Genomic DNA, 17,803 nt, shown 5'->3' on the forward strand with positions numbered 1-17,803 from the left:
TATTATATTCTTTCAGAGCCAAAGTTTTTCACTCAATATATAGCTAAAGTATAGCATAATGCTTAAAAACACCAAAAGGGTGTTTGTATAAAGTATTGTACAGTGACAACTAAAGTCTCTGTAATGTTTATGTTGTACTATTACTTACTAAACGATCTAAATTAAAGGGATTTAAGATCATTAAAGCCGGGCTGTTGCCTCGGTGAGTCCGCAGCCAAATACAAATTAATTTGGGGGGTTTTTTACGTGAACTATACTGAGAGCTGCTGTGTGTGTGTGTGTGTGTGTGTGTGTGTGTGTGTGTGTGTGTGTGTGTGTGTGTGTGTGCGTGTGTGTGCTAATGTTTATTTTCCTCCAACACGAGAGGAATGTTTTAACCCATTCAGGACTGAGACCAGATTCTACAAATGTCGTCTGAATCAGGAAATCTTCATCTTCATCTGAAAAACCCTATGTTTCTATAGCAGTGGTTTCTTCATGCCAAGGACCTAAAAGATATATTATGTAATTGGCAGCCGACCCCCATCTGAACATATGTTGTTCCAGGGGGACCCCCAGAAGCAAAGATATGAGTTAAAAATATCCAAACGTTCACACTATTGAAAAATAGCACAAGCTCATAGCACGGCACCGAGTTCCGCGCTACGCAGCTTGTAGATCTGCTATTCTTTCAAAAGCTAAAGTATGACATAATGCTTAAAACACCAAAAGGGGTTCCCCGCCCGGAATGTTTTAAACCCTGCTGGGTCGTTAAGATGATCCGGTTACTTTTTACAAGAGTTTATGAGCAAAGAATTAATTACTTCCAGAGAATTGAGAGAGAGAGAGAGAGAGAGAGAGAGAGAGAGAGAGAGAGAGAGAGAGAGAGAGAGAGAGAGAGAGAGAGAGAGAGACAGAGAGACAGAGAGAGAGAGAGAGAGAGAGACAGAGAGAGACAGAGAGAGAGAGAGAGATAGAGACAGAGAGACAGAGAGAGATAGAGACAGAGAGACAGAGAGAGAGAGAGAGAGAGACAGAGAGAGAGAGAGAGAGACAGAGAGAGAGATAGAGACAGAGAGACAGAGAGAGAGAGAGAGAGAGAGAGAGAGAGAGACAGAGAGAGAGAGAGAGAGAGACAGAGAGAGAGAGAGAGAGAGAGAGAGAGAGAGCTTTGAAGCAGAGCAAAAAAAAGAAAACAGAAAGAAAGAAATAAAGAAAAGAAAGAAGGAAGGTGGGGGAAAGACGAGAGCAAAGATCAGCTCCTATAGCCGTGCGGTCGCTGAAGCGGTCGATCTGGTTATGGTTATGATGGGTTACATAACCTCACGCTTCACCAGACAGTAAACAGAGACGTGTCGGATCTCATCGAGAACGCTGGCTGGGCCAGGCTACCCGCCCCTCTAGACCAGAACGCACGCTGGCTGGGCCAGGCTACACCCGCCCCTCTAGACCAGAACGCACGCTGGCTGGGCCAGGCTACCCGCCCCTCTAGACCAGAACGCACGCTGGCTGGGCCAGGCTACACCCGCCCCTCTAGACCAGAACGCACGCTGGCTGGGCCAGGCTACACCCGCCCCTCTAGACCAGAACGCACGCTGGCTGGGCCAGGCTACCCGCCCCTCTAGACCAGAACGCACGCTGGCTGGGCCAGGCTACACCCGCCCCTCTAGACCAGAACGCACGCTGGCTGGGCCAGGCTACACCCGCCCCTCTAGACCAGAGAGCACGCTGGCTGGGCCAGGCTACACCCACCCCTCTAGACCAGAACGCACGCTGGCTGGGCCAGGCGACCCGCCCCTCTAGACCAGAACGCACGCTGGCTGGGCCAGGCTACTACCCGCCCCTCTAGACCAGAACGCACGCTGGCTGGGCCAGGCTACACCCGCCCCTCTAGACCAGAACGCACGCTGGCTGGGCCAGGCTACCCGCCCCTCTAGACCAGAACGCACGCTGGCTGGACCAGGCTACTACCCGCCCCTCTAGACCAGAACGCACGCTGGCTGGGCCAGGCTACACCCGCCCCTCTAGACCAGAACGCACGCTGGCTGGGCCAGGCTACCCTACCCGCCCCTCTAGACCAGAACGCACGCTGGCTGGGCCAGGCTACACCCACCCCTCTAGACCAGAACGCACGCTGGCTGGGCCAGGCTACCCGCCCCTCTAGACCAGAACGCACGCTGGCTGGACCAGGCTACTACCCGCCCCTCTAGACCAGAAAGCACGCTGGCTGGGCCAGGCTACTACCCGCCCCTCTAGACCAGAACGCACGCTGGCTGGGCCAGGCTACACTACCCGCCCCTCTAGACCAGAAAGCACGCTGGCTGGGCCAGGCTACTACCCGCCCCTCTAGACCAGAGAGCACGCTGGCTGGGCCAGGCTACTACCCGCCCCTGGGCCAGGCTACACCCGCCCCTCTAGACCAGAAAGCACGCTGGCTGGGCCAGGCTACCCGCCCCTCTAGACCAGAAAGCACGCTGGCTGGGCCAGACGACCCGCCCCTCTAGACCAGAAAGCACGCTGGCTGGGCCAGGCAGGCTACCCGCCCCTCTAGACCAGAAAGCACGCTGGCTGGGCCAGCCAGGCTACCCGCCCCTCTAGACCTCTCTCTCTGATAACCATTTGAACTGTAGCGTCCCACATGTGTGCGTGTCTGGCATGTCATGATGATTGATAGGGAAACTTGACGACATGTATACGTAAACTACGAAATAGCAGATCTACAAGCTTTAAAAAGCGTTGCAGAGCCTGTATTATAGATGTGCTATACGTGTGTGCGACGCTGTGGTATGGTCAAGTATAGGATGTTCATTTACCTAAAAAGAAACCACAAAAAGTAAAAATACAGCGATAAGAGTCATCTGGCCGACAGCAGCCATGTTTAACCCATTCTGACCTGAGATCAGATTCATACGAGGTTTCCACGGGACACACACTGGTCTGATTAACCCATTCTGACCCGAGATCAGATTCTAAAAATGACAGTCGTTCTTCGAATTTTTCAAAAATAGCAGACCTACAAGCTCGTATCGCGCCACTCGGTGGCGCGATATGAGCTTGTAGATCTGCTATTTTTCAATAGCTAAAGCATAACATGATGCCAACACCAAAATGGGTGCCCGGTCAGAATGGGTTAAGTGGTTCAGACGAACGATGGTCCACATTCATTCATTCAACACGACAGAAGGTTCCCGGTTCAAATCCCCGGCTGTCCCCCAGAGTTAGTGTCCAAGTGTCCTCGAGCAAGACTCTGAACCCCTAACGCCAGGGCTCCACCGCCGGACGCGTCGCGTCTCCGTCGCGTCCTGCTCGCGTCATGACAACGTCAACGTCGCGCTAGAGGTGCTCCACCGCGGGCTTTTGGAAAACTGCGCGTCAGCAACATTATGGGTAATGCATTGTGGGTACGTGCGTGCGTCAAAAAATGAACCGGGGCCAATTGTTGAGTCACCGAACGCAGCACAACGCAACGCGGGCAGTGGAGCCACCCTCCATTGATTAAAAGGGAACAAACCCAACACTGACGGAGACGCGACACGGACGCGCCCCCCGGTGGAGCCCTGGCGTAACTGCCACAGATGAGCAGGTTGGTGCCTTCCTCTGCCTGCGTGTGTGAATGTAATGTGATAAAACACCTTTAACTGAAGGAAATAAAGCTCTGTGGTGGTGGTACCGTATAGCTCTGTGGTTGCGAACGCAGTGAGCACTTACTATGAGACCTAGCAGATCATGTCTGTCTGTCTGTCTGTCTGTCTGTCTGTCTGTCTGTGTGTCTGTCCCGCTTTTGTGCCCATATATGGAGCTGAGTGATTTGTGTCACCATGACTCAGCCATAACCATATAAGGAGTCCCCAAAGCAGCTATACGTCCAAAACCCAAATATGTACGAGCTGCGTTCGCTTCCCACGTTTGCGCGTCTTACTGGTGGTATACCGTAGCTCTGTGGTGGTGGTACCGTAGCTCTGTGGCCAGAGAGAGAGAGATGGGGGAGATCACAGACAGATAATGTCAGAGTGGAACGGCCTTCACACCGTTGGCTCTGACAGGCTTTCCGCACTGCTGCAGTGAGAGGATGCACATCTCCCCTAGGAGAGGAGAGAGACTCTGGATGTCTGGGTGGCTGTCTGTCTGTCTGTCTGTCTGTCTGTCTGTCTGTCTGTCTGACTGGCTAACTGGCTGTCTGTCTGTCTGTCTGTCTATCTGTCTGTCTGCAGCAGAGTATCCTGTCTGGCACACAGCATGTCCAAATGGCCAATGGCACCCTGGGGCCGTGTCTGCAGTTTATCCATGCACGACTAGTCACATGTCACCTAACCAGGCCCCAGACGACTAGTCACATGTCACCTAACCAGGCCCCAGACGACTAGTCACATGTCACCTAACCAGGCCCCAGACGACTAGTCACATGTCACCTAAACCAGGCCCCAGACGACTAGTCACATGTCACCTAACCAGGCCCCAGACGACTAGTCACAGGCCTCTCAATTGATTTACTTCCAGGGACCCCCCCCCCCCCTCCAACTGAAGTTGTTTGAGTGCAAACAACTTGTACTCAACGTCCAAATATGGAAGACTGATGATGTCACGGACTGCGTGGCCCAATCGGGTTGAGCAACGTCATTCAATCGCGTCATAACGACCCCACGTGATATAAAACACATCGTACGACAAACACAACGTGATTCAGCGGCTCGTACCGACGCAGTTACCTTTGACCCCGTGCCAATGCAGTGACCTTTGACCTCGTGCCAACGCAGTTACCTTTGACCTCGTATGGACACAGTGACCTTTGACCTCGTACGGACGCAGTGACCTTTGACCTCGTGCCAACGCAGTGACCTTTGACCTCATACCAACGCAGTGACCTTCCAAGACCGGAGAGAGAAATGCTTCACTGGACGACACACCTGAAAGGAGTACCCGATAAGGAGGCCCGTTCTGCTGCTGCTGTGGCGGTGGAGAAGGAGCTGTACCGCTTTGGAGGAGACGGTGACGTTCACGTCTTCAACACAGTGTCGTTATGCTGGAGGAAGTTGACCCCAGAGACCAATGGGAGAGGAGGAGGACGCCCCCTAGAGGTTCCCTCCAAGCGTGACGGCCACACAGCCGTGCTCATCGAAGATACCGTCTACCTCTGGGGAGGGATATGGAGAGAGGAGTATTTCAATGTGCTGGATGCATTTGACGTCGACGCCCACAGATGGTTCAGACCCAGGGTCTCTGGGGCTGTTCCAGAGGGGAGGTGGGGCCACTCAGCCTGTGTGTTGGAGAAGGTCATGTTTATCCACGGAGGAGACACCAAGCTGACTAAATACACTGATGACATGTACAGGTTGGACACCAGCACAATGTTCTGGTCTTTAATTCATAGCAGAGGTCGATGTATCAGTAGGGGTCACTCTACCACCATCATCGGGACAAAGATGTTTGTATTAGGAGGCTACTACAACACCGTCAGAGTGTTTGACACAGATGCCAACCGTTGGCTGAACACACCCTCTATAGAATATCCACAGATCATTACAGAAGGACGTTTGGGTCATTCAGTCTTTACCTACAATGGAGAGCTGTATATATTTGGTGGCTGGAACAGTAACTATGAATATTTCAATGATCTGTGGAGGTTCAGTCCAGAGTCCTTCTCCTGGAAGAGGGTCGAGCCCAAGGGGAAAGGCCCGTCTCCGACGTCTAGGATGTGCTGTTGCATGATGGGAGATCGTATCGTCCTCTTTGGAGGAGAGGAAACACCTGATGACCTGTATGTCTTGGACTTCAGTCCTAGTCTGAAGACGTTGTGTAAGCTAGCAGTTATTCAGTACGGTCTGAAGCAGTCTGGACTCCCACACAACATCAGGTGGGAACTGGCAGCCATGACTACCAACAGACTCTCTGGCTGGATAACTGAATGTCTGTCTCGCTGGATGGATGACTGGAGAACTCATTGTCTGAACTACTGTATTTCTCTCTTTATGTATTTATGTCTGTCTAGCTGGAGGGATGGCTCGCTGGCTACCTGGATGCTCGCTGTCTGCTATATGCTCGCTCTCTTCACACACGCATTCACATACTTTTACATATGTGACCGGGGACAGTAGTTCCTTTTCCGGCCACAGAAGTGAACCTTAATTTCAAGCCTGTTTTCTCAAACTCGCAGTTTCTCTGCCAGACATTATTACTCTATAAGCCATATCTCCAAAAACTGGTGGGTCAAACAACCAATATATCGATTTGAAACTGTGATTCCCTGCTTTCACATGACACAAAAAAACAAAAAAATAATACTCCAATGACAGGCCCACATTGACGGTGGGTCACATTTTAACCTATTTTAGGCAGGAACCCCCTTTTGGTGTCAGCATTACGTTATGCTTTAGCCATTTAAAAATAGCAGATCTACAAGCTCGTAGCGCGCCACCGAGTGGAGCGCTACGAGCTTGTAGCTCTGCTATTTTTTGAAAAATCGAAGAACGACCGACATAGAAACAGCTTTTTGCAGAAAACTGTCAGGATGTAGAAGAACATTTATAGAATCTGATCTCAGGTCAGAATGAGTTAATTCATACGGATGGATGGATGTATAGATGGATGGATGGTCATGTGACAAACAAATTGGGATTATCTCAAACGGTGGTGATCAGGCGATGGTATTTGTCGTGACGGGCCCGTCTCGAGTTAACCCTCTTAGACGTAAACGCCAGCTCTGAGTGAAGGGATTCCATGACGATAGTGTCGGTTGATGCTAATGCTAACTGGAGCAGAATGTAAAGACCCCAGTTGGCTCGCATCCAATTCCTTCCGTCCTAGTGGCTCTTAAACGCGGCCCTGAGCTGTACAGTACTAGAGACTAGCCTACTGTAACCTGGTTACGGTAGAGACTAGCCTACTGTAACCTGGCCATTACAGTAGTACCTACAGTAGAGACTAGCTTACTATAACCTGCCCATTACAGTAGTACCTACAGTAGAGACTAGCCTACTGTAACCTGGTTACAGTAGAGACTAGCCTACTGTAACCTGCCCATTACAGTAGTACCTACAGTAGAGACTAGCCTACTGTAACCTGTCCATTACAGTAGTACCTACAGTAGAGACTAGCCTACTGTAACCTGCCCATTACAGTAGTACCTACAGTAGAGACTAGCCTACTGTAACCTGGTTACAGTAGAGACTAGCATACTGTAACATGTCCATTACAGTAGTACCTACAGTAGAGACTAGCCTACTGTAACCTGGTTACAGTAGAGACTAGCATACTGTAACATGTCCATTACAGTAGTACCTACAGTAGAGACTAGCCTACTGTAACCTGTCCATTACAGTAGTATACATACAGTAGAGACTAGCCTACTGTAATCTGCCCATTACAGTAGTACCTACAGTAGACTAGCCTACTGTAACCTGCCCATTACAGTAGTACCTACAGTAGAGACTAGCCTACTGTAACCTGCCCATTACAGTAGTACCTACAGTAGAGACTAGCCTACTGTAACCTGCCCATTACAGTAGTACCTACAGTAGAGACTAGCCTACTGTAACCTGCCCATTACAGTAGTACCTACAGTAGAGACTAGCCTACTGTAACCTGCCCATTACAGTAGTACCTACAGTAGAGACTAGCCTACTGTAACCTGCCCATTACAGTAGTATACATACAGTAGACTAGCCTACTGTAACCTGCCCATTACAGTAGTACCTACAGTAGAGACTATCCTACTGTAACCTGCCCATTACAGTAGTATACATACAGTAGAGACTAGCCTACTGTAACCTGCCCATTACAGTAGTATACATACAGTAGAGACTAGCCTACTGTAACCTGCCCATTACAGTAGTACCTACAGTAGAGACTAGCCTACTGTAACCTGTCCATTACAGTAGTATACATACAGTAGAGACTAGCCTACTGTAACCTGCCCATTCTTTATCATGGACTACTCAAAAAAAAACATTGCTTTAACCCATTCAGGGCGCGAACCCCTTTGGTGTTTTAACTAAGCATTATGTTAAAAGAAATGTTAATATACTTAAATGATCGGATTCGGATCAATATATCCATATCATGGTGGATATTGATATATTGTGGTATGGCATAAACGTGTTCAATTAACCCATTTAGACCTACCATCGATTCTACAAATATCTTCTGAATCCTGACATAATAGGCTATAGCTGATCTGCAACAGTGCTTCTCAACCTTTTTGGGCCACCATGATTGACCCCCCAAAAGAATCCTATGTGAACTGGGGAACCCCAAAATAATATTGTTTTGAACTGGGGGCCCCCCCCCCAAAATAATCCTATTCGAACAGGACACTGACAAGCAAATTTGAATTCAATGTAAGAGTTGAGACATTCAATTTAGTTTGACTTGTGAAAATAGCCGAGCTACAAGATCACAATGCCTCGCACTGTGAGGCGTTGTGAGCTTGTACATAGTCTATTTATATTATTTGACTACTGTATTTGATCAATGTTTGACCAGTTTTTGAATGGTATGTCTGTCATTGGTTGTCGTTGGTGCAAGTAATGCTGGTCCTTTTCTTTCTATTTTAGGCATTATAAAGGTTACTTAAATAGTCACCTTCAGTCAGTGCCATCTGGGAGAGAAGAATGGTTACTGATCTACAATGAGCTCTTTATATCGGCTGGTTTTTAGCATTTTAGACATTTGGACTTACTCTGTAAATGGAAGAATAAAGAAGGGGGCCGAGTACAGACCCCTGGGGGACCCCGCCCGCCAGAGGCCAACAAAGCATTAGCCTATGGGGGGTTTAATAAGTGCTTTAATAACCCATTTTGGGCAGGAACACCTTTTGGGGTTAGCACTATGTTATGCTTTATAGCTATTGAAAAATAGCAGATCTACAAGCTCGTAGGTCTGATATTTTAGAAAAAATCGAAGAACGACTGACATAGAAAACTGTCAGGATGTAAGAAGACATTTATAGAATCTGATCTCAGGTCAGAATGGGTTAAGCAGGTTAGCCCATGAATGCTTTATTCTAGAGGGACAACAGTTGGCTTTTTGACAACGAACCACAAACCACGATATGACACAAAGAACGCATAATGTCATTTGGAGTTACCACCGCGGCGCCTGCAGTGCAACATGTAGTGGCGTGTTTCACACCGTGTTGTTTTTGGCAGCAAATTTAGACTTTATTAAAGTCTTTTGAATATAGTTCTCATTTAGTTTTAGTCACCTGGAATGTGTCTATAGTTTTAGTGGACTAAATGTCGTGAGATTTTCAGTCGACTATACATCTATAGTTGATTTAGTCGACTGACGTATTTTAAATGTATTTTGGCGGGGCCTCGATGCCGTCGTAATGACTGATTTTACATTAAGTAATTCATCACAGTCGCAGTGCGACGCGTTGTGAGCTTGTAGATCTGCCATTTTCAGCATGCAACCACGTGTAAAATGACTCATACTGGATCTCTCGTCCACTAGTCCCTTCCTAACATTTTAGTCTAGTTTTTATCTATTGACAACTGACTTAATATTGTCAATACATTTAGTCTTCCTCGGTGGAAAAAAAGGTAGTCGACGAACATTTTTAGTCTTAGTTTCAGTCGACAAAAACAACACTGGTGTCACAACATGACAGGTCCCATGTTCACACGTGTGAATATCCATACGCTCTCTATGAATTAATCATTATACAACATGCTATCGGCCTCACACGACGCATCAGAGGAGAGGACATCTCTAGATGAATCATATACAACATGCTATCAGGCCAGCCTCACAGACAGAGGAGAGGACATCTCTACATTAATCATATACAACATGCCATCAGGCCAGCCTCACAGACAGAGGAGAGGACATCTCTAGATGAATCATATACAACATGCTATCAGGCCAGCCTCACAGACAGAGGAGAGGACATCTCTAGATGAATCATATACAACATGCTATCAGGCCAGCCTCACAGACAGAGGAGAGGACATCTCTACATTAATCATATACAACATGCTATCAGGCCAGCCTCACAGACAGAGGAGAGGACATCTCTAGATTAATCATATACAACATGCTATCAGGCCAGCCTCACAGACAGAGGAGAGGACATCTCTAGATGAATCATATACAACATGCTATCAGGCCAGCCTCACAGACAGAGGAGAGGACATCTCTAGATTAATCATATACAACATGCTATCAGGCCAGCCTCACAGACAGAGGAGAGGACATCTCTAGATGAATCATATACAACATGCTATCAGGCCAGCCTCACAGACAGAGGAGAGGACATCTCTACATTAATCATATACAACATGCTATCAGGCCAGCCTCACAGACAGAGGAGAGGACATCTCTAGATTAATCATATACAACATGCTATCAGGCCAGCCTCACAGACAGAGGAGAGGACATCTCTACATTAATCATATACAACATGCTATCAGGCCAGCCTCACAGACAGAGGAGAGGACATCTCTAGATGAATCATATACAACATGCTATCAGGCCAGCCTCACAGACAGAGGAGAGGACATCTCTAGATTAATCATATACAACATGCTATCAGGCCAGCCTCACAGACAGAGGAGAGGACATCTCTAGATGAATCATATACAACATGCTATCAGGCCAGCCTCACAGACAGAGGAGAGGACATCTCTAGATGAATCATATACAACATGCTATCAGGCCAGCCTCACAGACAGAGGAGAGGACATCTCTACATTAATCATATACAACATGCTATCAGGCCAGCCTCACAGACAGAGGAGAGGACATCTCTACATTAAAGGTTTAAAGGAGCATTCAGTGATTTGGTACCACCCAAGTGACAAGATGTGAACATGCACACATACTACAGTACACACACCAAGGCCCGCCCCCTCTCTATCCTGATTGGATGAAGGCTGGGCCACCTAGCTAGGGGTTAACTAACTGGGGACAGGGAGGAACTCCTTATATGGTCAGCACACTCTATAGTATAGGGAGGGTTATCACAACAAAACAAACAAAAAATAAGTGATTTTTGAATTAAGTGAAATCACTGAATATACCTTTAACAAAAAAGTAGCTTGGAAACCAACTACCAGTGCAACAAAAACTAAATAGCAATATCTATGCAGTGATATTAGTCCGGGGGGGGAGGGAGGGGGGGTGACTCATGAGCATGCCACACCTATCTCTGGGTGCAGATTCTGCAGAATGCTGCTCCTGTTCACCATTCCATTCACAACTCACATGCTGCGGCATAGTAAGTTTAGTAACACTGCTAAAGGAGACCTTCATAGTAACACTGCTAAAGGAGACCTTCGCCCATCTCCAACACATAGTAACGCTGCTAAAGGAGACCTTCATAGTAACACTGCTAAAGGAGACCTTCATAGTAACACTGCTAAAGGAGACCTTCGCCCATCTCCAACGCATAGTAACACTGCTAAAGGAGACCTTCGCCCATCTCCAACGCATAGTAACACTGCTAAAGGAGACCTTCATAGTAACGCTGCTAAAGGAGACCTTCATAGTAACGCTGCTAAAGGAGACCTTCATAGTAACGCTGCTAAAGGAGACCTTCATAGTAACGCTGCTAAAGGAGACCTTCATAGTAACACTGCTAAAGGAGACCTTCATAGCAACGCTGCTAAAGGAGACCTTCATAGTAACACTGCTAAAGGAGACCTTCATAGTAACGCTGCTAAAGGAGACCTTCATAGTAACGCTGCTAAAGGAGACCTTCATAGCAACGCTGCTAAAGGAGACCTTCATAGTAACGCTGCTAAAGGAGACCTTCATAGCAACGCTGCTAAAGGAGACCTTCATAGTAACGCTGCTAAAGGAGACCTTCATAGTAACACTGCTAAAGGAGACCTTCATAGTAACGCTGCTAAAGGAGACCTTCATAGTAACGCTGCTAAAGGAGACCTTCATAGTAACACTGCTAAAGGAGACCTTCATAGCAACGCTGCTAAAGGAGACCTTCATAGTAACACTGCTAAAGGAGACCTTCATAGTAACGCTGCTAAAGGAGACCTTCATAGTAACGCTGCTAAAGGAGACCTTCATAGCAACGCTGCTAAAGGAGACCTTCATAGTAACGCTGCTAAAGGAGACCTTCATAGCAACGCTGCTAAAGGAGACCTTCATAGTAACGCTGCTAAAGGAGACCTTCATAGTAACACTGCTAAAGGAGACCTTCATAGCAACGCTGCTAAAGGAGACCTTCATAGCAACGCTGCTAAAGGAGACCTTCATAGTAACGCTGCTAAAGGAGACCTTCATAGCAACGCTGCTAAAGGAGACCTTCATAGTAACGCTGCTAAAGGAGACCTTCATAGTAACGCTGCTAAAGGAGACCTTCGACCTACAGGGTCTACTCCAGGCGCGTGCACAGCACACACACAGACAGACATCAAAGGGGGCTTCAGCGGCTGCCCTTTTACCCGTCTGTAAAACAACTGCCCTCTCCAGACAACTGCCCCCTTTTCCATGCCATGCCATACCCGAAGGCAGCATTCAGGAGAATTGCCCTTTTCTGAATTTGAAAGGCAGCATTTTACGATGAAATAATTTGTTTACAAATGTATGACATATACACCACAACACATCTCCAGTGGCTCTAAAGGAGTGAGGGCCGGGTTTGTGCCTCGAAAATAGCAGATCTACAAGCTCTCAACGCGTCGCAGCATGACGCGTTGAGAGCTTGTAGATCTGCTAGTTCCGAGGCACAAACCCAGAGTTGAGTTAGACAAGAAGGTGTGCCATAATAATAATAAATAAGCGCAGAAGAGCCATTTACACAAAAGATGAGATTGAACATTGACGGAGGGCCCTCATAACGACATGCCTGTTTCTGCTCTGGAAGACATGAATGGCAACAACGCGAATGCCTGCATTCATGAACTTTACTTTTTAAATGCAGGCTCTGTGGTCTAATAATATGCATATCAAACTGGGGAGTGGGATCCTTAAAACCCATTCTGACCCGAGATCAGATTCTATAAATGTCTTCTTACATCTTGACAGTTTTCTGAAAAAGCTATGTTTCTATGTCAGTCGTTCTTCGATTTTTCAAAAATAGCAGACCTACAAGCTCGTAGCGCGCCACTCGGTGGTGCGCTATGAGCTTGTAGATCTGCTGTTTTTCAATAGCTAAAGCATAACATAATGTGTTGAGAATAGCTTGATATACAGTGAGTGTACCCACCATCCCTCTGGGTTCTGTAGTCTCTATAATGCATGTGATTTAGTCCCATGGCTTTGGACTAGACTTAAGAGTTAAGAGTTTGCTCTGGATTTATAACATCAATAAATCAGAAATACTAGATTGTACAGCCAAGTGCACGGCATTTACCAAAGAACAGATAATATTGAAAATATACAATATTTCAGAATCTATATTTTGTTACATGGTTTCCGTCGGACAGTACAGTATACAGGATACGGCACACGTTTTAGATCACGTGACCGAAAGAGACACCGGCTTCTCAGGGCTTCTGGGAAAATGAGGCGCAATGCAAAGGGCTTCTGGGAAATAGAGCGTCGCAGTCCCACCCCCTTTGAGAACGACGAGTGGCCCAGGAAATGAATCCCAATGCTTTTAAGAAAAGCCTATAGCCAAATTCCAATACCCCAAATCTCGGCCACTCGCTCACTCACACTCGCTCACTCCAGCATGGAGGTGTTACGGTGAAATTGGTGACCTGCTGAAATAATGTGAAAATCTTGCAGACGTCACATAATGTCAGTGTCCGAATGAACATCGTTGCAGTTGGTTCATTAGCAGAGTTCAACCTATAGCGGTATTCAGGCCACATATTTAAAGACCTCCATGTAGGTTGTGTGAAGTCCACAAGATGGTAACATATCCCGGCAGGTCACCAATTTCACCATACTTTGCCATGCTGTAGTGACCGAGTGGGAGTGAGCGAGTGGCTGAGATTTTGGGTATTGGAATTTGGCCTATGGGAAAAATGCATTGGGATTCATTTCCTGGGCCACTATAGTCGTTCTGAAAAGGGGGTGGGACTGCGACGCTCTATAGAGGCGTCTTTTTTTTCCGACAGCATATTGATCCGAAACCTCAATCCTAACCTAACCCTATAACCGCAAGCACGGGAGCAGCGCATGTCGGACCATCGCTTTTTCGCATCGCAGCAAATGTCCCCCCGCTGCGGATCGGACCGTTGCCCCGTCGGCTAGAATGCTGTCGGAAAAAAAGGCCGCCTCCCGCAATGCAAAGGGTTTCTGGGAAATTGAGGCGCAATGCAAAGGGTTTCAGACAGACAGACAGACAGAGAAATGCTTTCATGGTTTCATAATTCATACTAGTGACCACATGCATTATGTATGTATGTATGGCTCTGCTCAGACTGTGACCTTCTCCTCTGAGTCTCCACTGTGTGAACATTTAGCATCTAGGAATCACACGCTGTCTCTTCTGTCCTGGAATCCTACAGTTCCAGCTCAAGAGCAACGTCGCTAGGGCCTTAACGGGGTGCAGTACTTAGTTTAAACGGTACTTGGTTTAGACTAGTCATTGGTTAGACCAGTCATTAGTCCTACAACTATAACCTATCTCAAACCCTCGCCCTAAACCTAACCTCCCACGGGGCAGCACACCTAAACCTAACCCTAACCCATGTCTAACCAATGACTAGTCTAAACTAAGTATGCACCCCCCTAAACCTAACCTCCCACGGGGCAGCACACCTATACCTAACCTTAACCCATGTCTTAACCAATGACTAGTCTAAACTATAAGTATGCACCCTACAATTTACAATTTAGGCATTTAGCAGACGCTCTTAATCCAGAGCGACTTACATTAAGCAAGAACAAAAAAGCATGGGTATACATCACATAAAAACATTTATCATGAAACATGCGTAAGCTAAGAAAGTAACAGTGGAATATCTATAATGAAACTATACATATAAGCTATACATCTATACTACTATGCTATACATATGTACTATGACGTGCTATGACAATAGCACATACAATGCACTTATGCTGTCTACATAACATGCTATAAGTCTGTATCAAATGCTAAACCCTAAACCCTCACCCTAAACCTAACCTCCCACGGGGCAGCACACCTATACCTAACCTTAACCCATGTCTTAACCAATGACTAGTCTACACTATAAGTATGCACCCCGGTTAAAGATATTAGTAACTGCATCGAAAAATGAATGAATGAATGAATGAAGTATATATCGAAATGAAAAACAGCAACATTGATTATTGTATCGTATCGCTTTGCAAAGCAAATAATGGGTATCGAATCGTTTTGCTATGCAAATAATCGATTGTATCAATTCTATATTTGTGTGCGTGGTATTTTTGCAATTTTTAGAAGACAAAAGAAAAAAGGGGATTAATTACTTACTGTATAGGGGGTGCATACTTATAGTTTAGACTATAGTCATTGGTTAGACATGGGTTACGGTTAGGTTTAGGTGTGCTGCCCCGTGGGAGGTTAGGTTTAGGGTGAGGGTTTGAGATAGGTTGTAGTTGTAGGACTATAATGACTGGTCTAACCAATGACTAGTCTAAACCAAAAACTGTCTAAACTAAGTACAGCACCCACTGTATAGTTTAAAATAATGTCAATGTATTTAAAATCGTATCGTATCGGATCTCCATAATGAACCAATATGGTCCATATATCGTAGCATCAACCATGTATCGTATCGCTGTTACTATGTATCGTTACACTCCTACAGGTCGCCCATTTTTAACCTCAACTTCTCCCTCTTAGACCGGCGGTTTTCAACCTTTTTCATATCAAGGTCCATTACCTTCTATCTATAAATGCAATCCAAGTCTCTGTCTGTCTGTCTGTCTGTCTGTCTGTCTGTCTGTCTGTCTGTCTGTCTGTCTGTCTGTAATCCACGTAACCTGGGAACCGTTCACCCCACCGACTTCAAATTCGACACACGTGTTCCACGTCACCACAGGGTAGTGCAGGGCCCGGTGTCGAGTCGGGCGGACCTACGGTTGTCCAGAAACGCCACAAAAAGGCCTCTACACCCCGGGGCTCTGGACTGCAGGGCCCCTGCCCAGCAGGGTCCATGTGTTGCTGGCCCTTGGACAGGGCCCCTGGCCCCCCTGCCCTGTGTGATAAGAGCGCCCCTCACTTCACCCGGGTGTGATATATTTTGTATCCTGATGACTAAAAAAAGGCACAAATTAAATTTCCGCAATAAGGACAAACATTGAAGTATCTAGTATTGATCTATGCTGCTGGCTACTACAGAACAAACGTTGAAGAATCAGTTATCTATGCTGCTGGCTACTACAGAACAAACGTTGAAGTATCTAGTATTGATCTATGCTGCTGGCTACTACAGAACAAACGTTGAAGTATCTAGTAGTTATCTATGCTGCTGGCTACTACAGAACAAACGTTGAAGTATCTAGTAGTTATCTATGCTGCTGGCTACTACAGAACAAACGTTGCTAAATGTCTAAATCCCACCGAAACCCGCACACGCCTTGCGATGACAGAAAGTTACGCAATGATAGTAGTAGAGACAGACGAGACGAGCCCTGACTGACACACTGACACACACACACACACACACACACTGCAATGTGATGACGCTACTGTACTACAGTAGAGCCTCCTAGACATATAAACAGCACCGCTTTATTTAATCCACGTCAAGGTCCATTATTCATTTATGCTGCATTGGAGCCACAGGGAACCACCATTTGATGACATTTAGCCTCTCAGACTCAAACTAAAGATCTAGTTGTCGTTGGATAGGATTTTGTCCACAATTCCACATTGATGTTGGTAGCCTACTATTCGGAGAGATATTAACAGGCAAACAATTATTCTACATTCTCTAATTGTGTAGAAGTATTAACGCAGATGTTTAACAATAATTGAACCCTTACGGGTCCGTTTGGTTTCATGTTATACGCTCTCCAGAGTTAAAGATCTATAATAACAACAAGGGTCCATTTGGTTATAGTCTCGCCATCATTTAGCTGCATGCAAATTGCGGACCACCTGGAACCCGGTCCTCAGGACCACTGGTGGTACCCGGACCACACACACACACACACACACCATGACACCAACCTTTAACTTGAGTCTCATATTCGGCGATAATCTCTTTGTCCTTCTTGATCTTCGTCTGAGATGATGATGACATGTTGTTGTTCTGCTGGACAGGGCTGGACAGTAGCCTACTGGACCGAGCGACTGATCCCACACACAACACCACCGCCTCTCTCTCTCTCTCTCCTCACCAGTCACCAACAGAAGAGATACGTATTGATGCAGGAGGATCGATAGATCGACGTGCGCGCTGTGCGTGCGTGCCGTGCGTCAGTGCGTGCCAGAAGAACTTCAATCAGTCAGTCAGTGAGAGAGAGATTGCATGCATGGACCCATGCAGGTCCCAGCTAGGCTGCTGTCTGTCTGTCGGGTTATTCCAATACCACCACCACCACAGCTGCCTGTCTGGAGGTTATCCTGGGCTCCGACCGATGATCAGTAGCTGAAGCCTGGCAGCTTTCAGAAGGCTAGCTGCTGCTGCTGCTGCTGCTGTGTGTTCACTCACTGTGTTGTGTTCAGTGTTATTCACGCACCGAAAAAGTGTGCATTGGATCCGATCCCGCCGCCCTGCTGTGGCTGTGGGAGCCTGCTGTTGTTGTTGTTGTGAGCGATCCTCCGCCGCGGAACATTGTGGCGGAATGCCTCTGGATTGGATCGGAACCGGATCGGAAGGCAAAGCTAAACGGCTGTCTGTTCTGTTCAGCTGCGGCGGCTGCTGCTGCGGCGCGGTGCTCGCGTTGTGTTGTTTTCCACCATACTGGCTCTCTCTCTCTCTGCAAGTTCAATGGT

The 17,803-nt window shown here is 47.0% G+C and overlaps 1 protein-coding gene across 1 annotated transcript in view; it reads right to left on the reverse strand.

The window, feature by feature from the left end:
• LOC308335900 (SLIT-ROBO Rho GTPase-activating protein 3-like) overlaps window positions 1-17,736 on the reverse strand; it is a gene marked incomplete at its 3' end in the record, with an annotated part of 94,650 nt that extends 76,914 nt beyond the window's left edge. The window contains exon 1 of the mRNA XM_080793122.1: window positions 17,036-17,736. Coding sequence (XP_080649248.1) covers window positions 17,036-17,108 — 73 coding nt within the window. The 5' untranslated portion in view covers window positions 17,109-17,736. The remainder of the gene's footprint in view (window positions 1-17,035) is intronic.
• Between the last annotated feature and the right edge of the window lie 67 nt (window positions 17,737-17,803).

Source organism: Protomyctophum bolini (assembly GCF_963924005.1).
Source record: "Protomyctophum bolini genome assembly, chromosome: 20".
Taxonomy (NCBI): Eukaryota; Metazoa; Chordata; class Actinopteri; order Myctophiformes; family Myctophidae; genus Protomyctophum; species Protomyctophum bolini.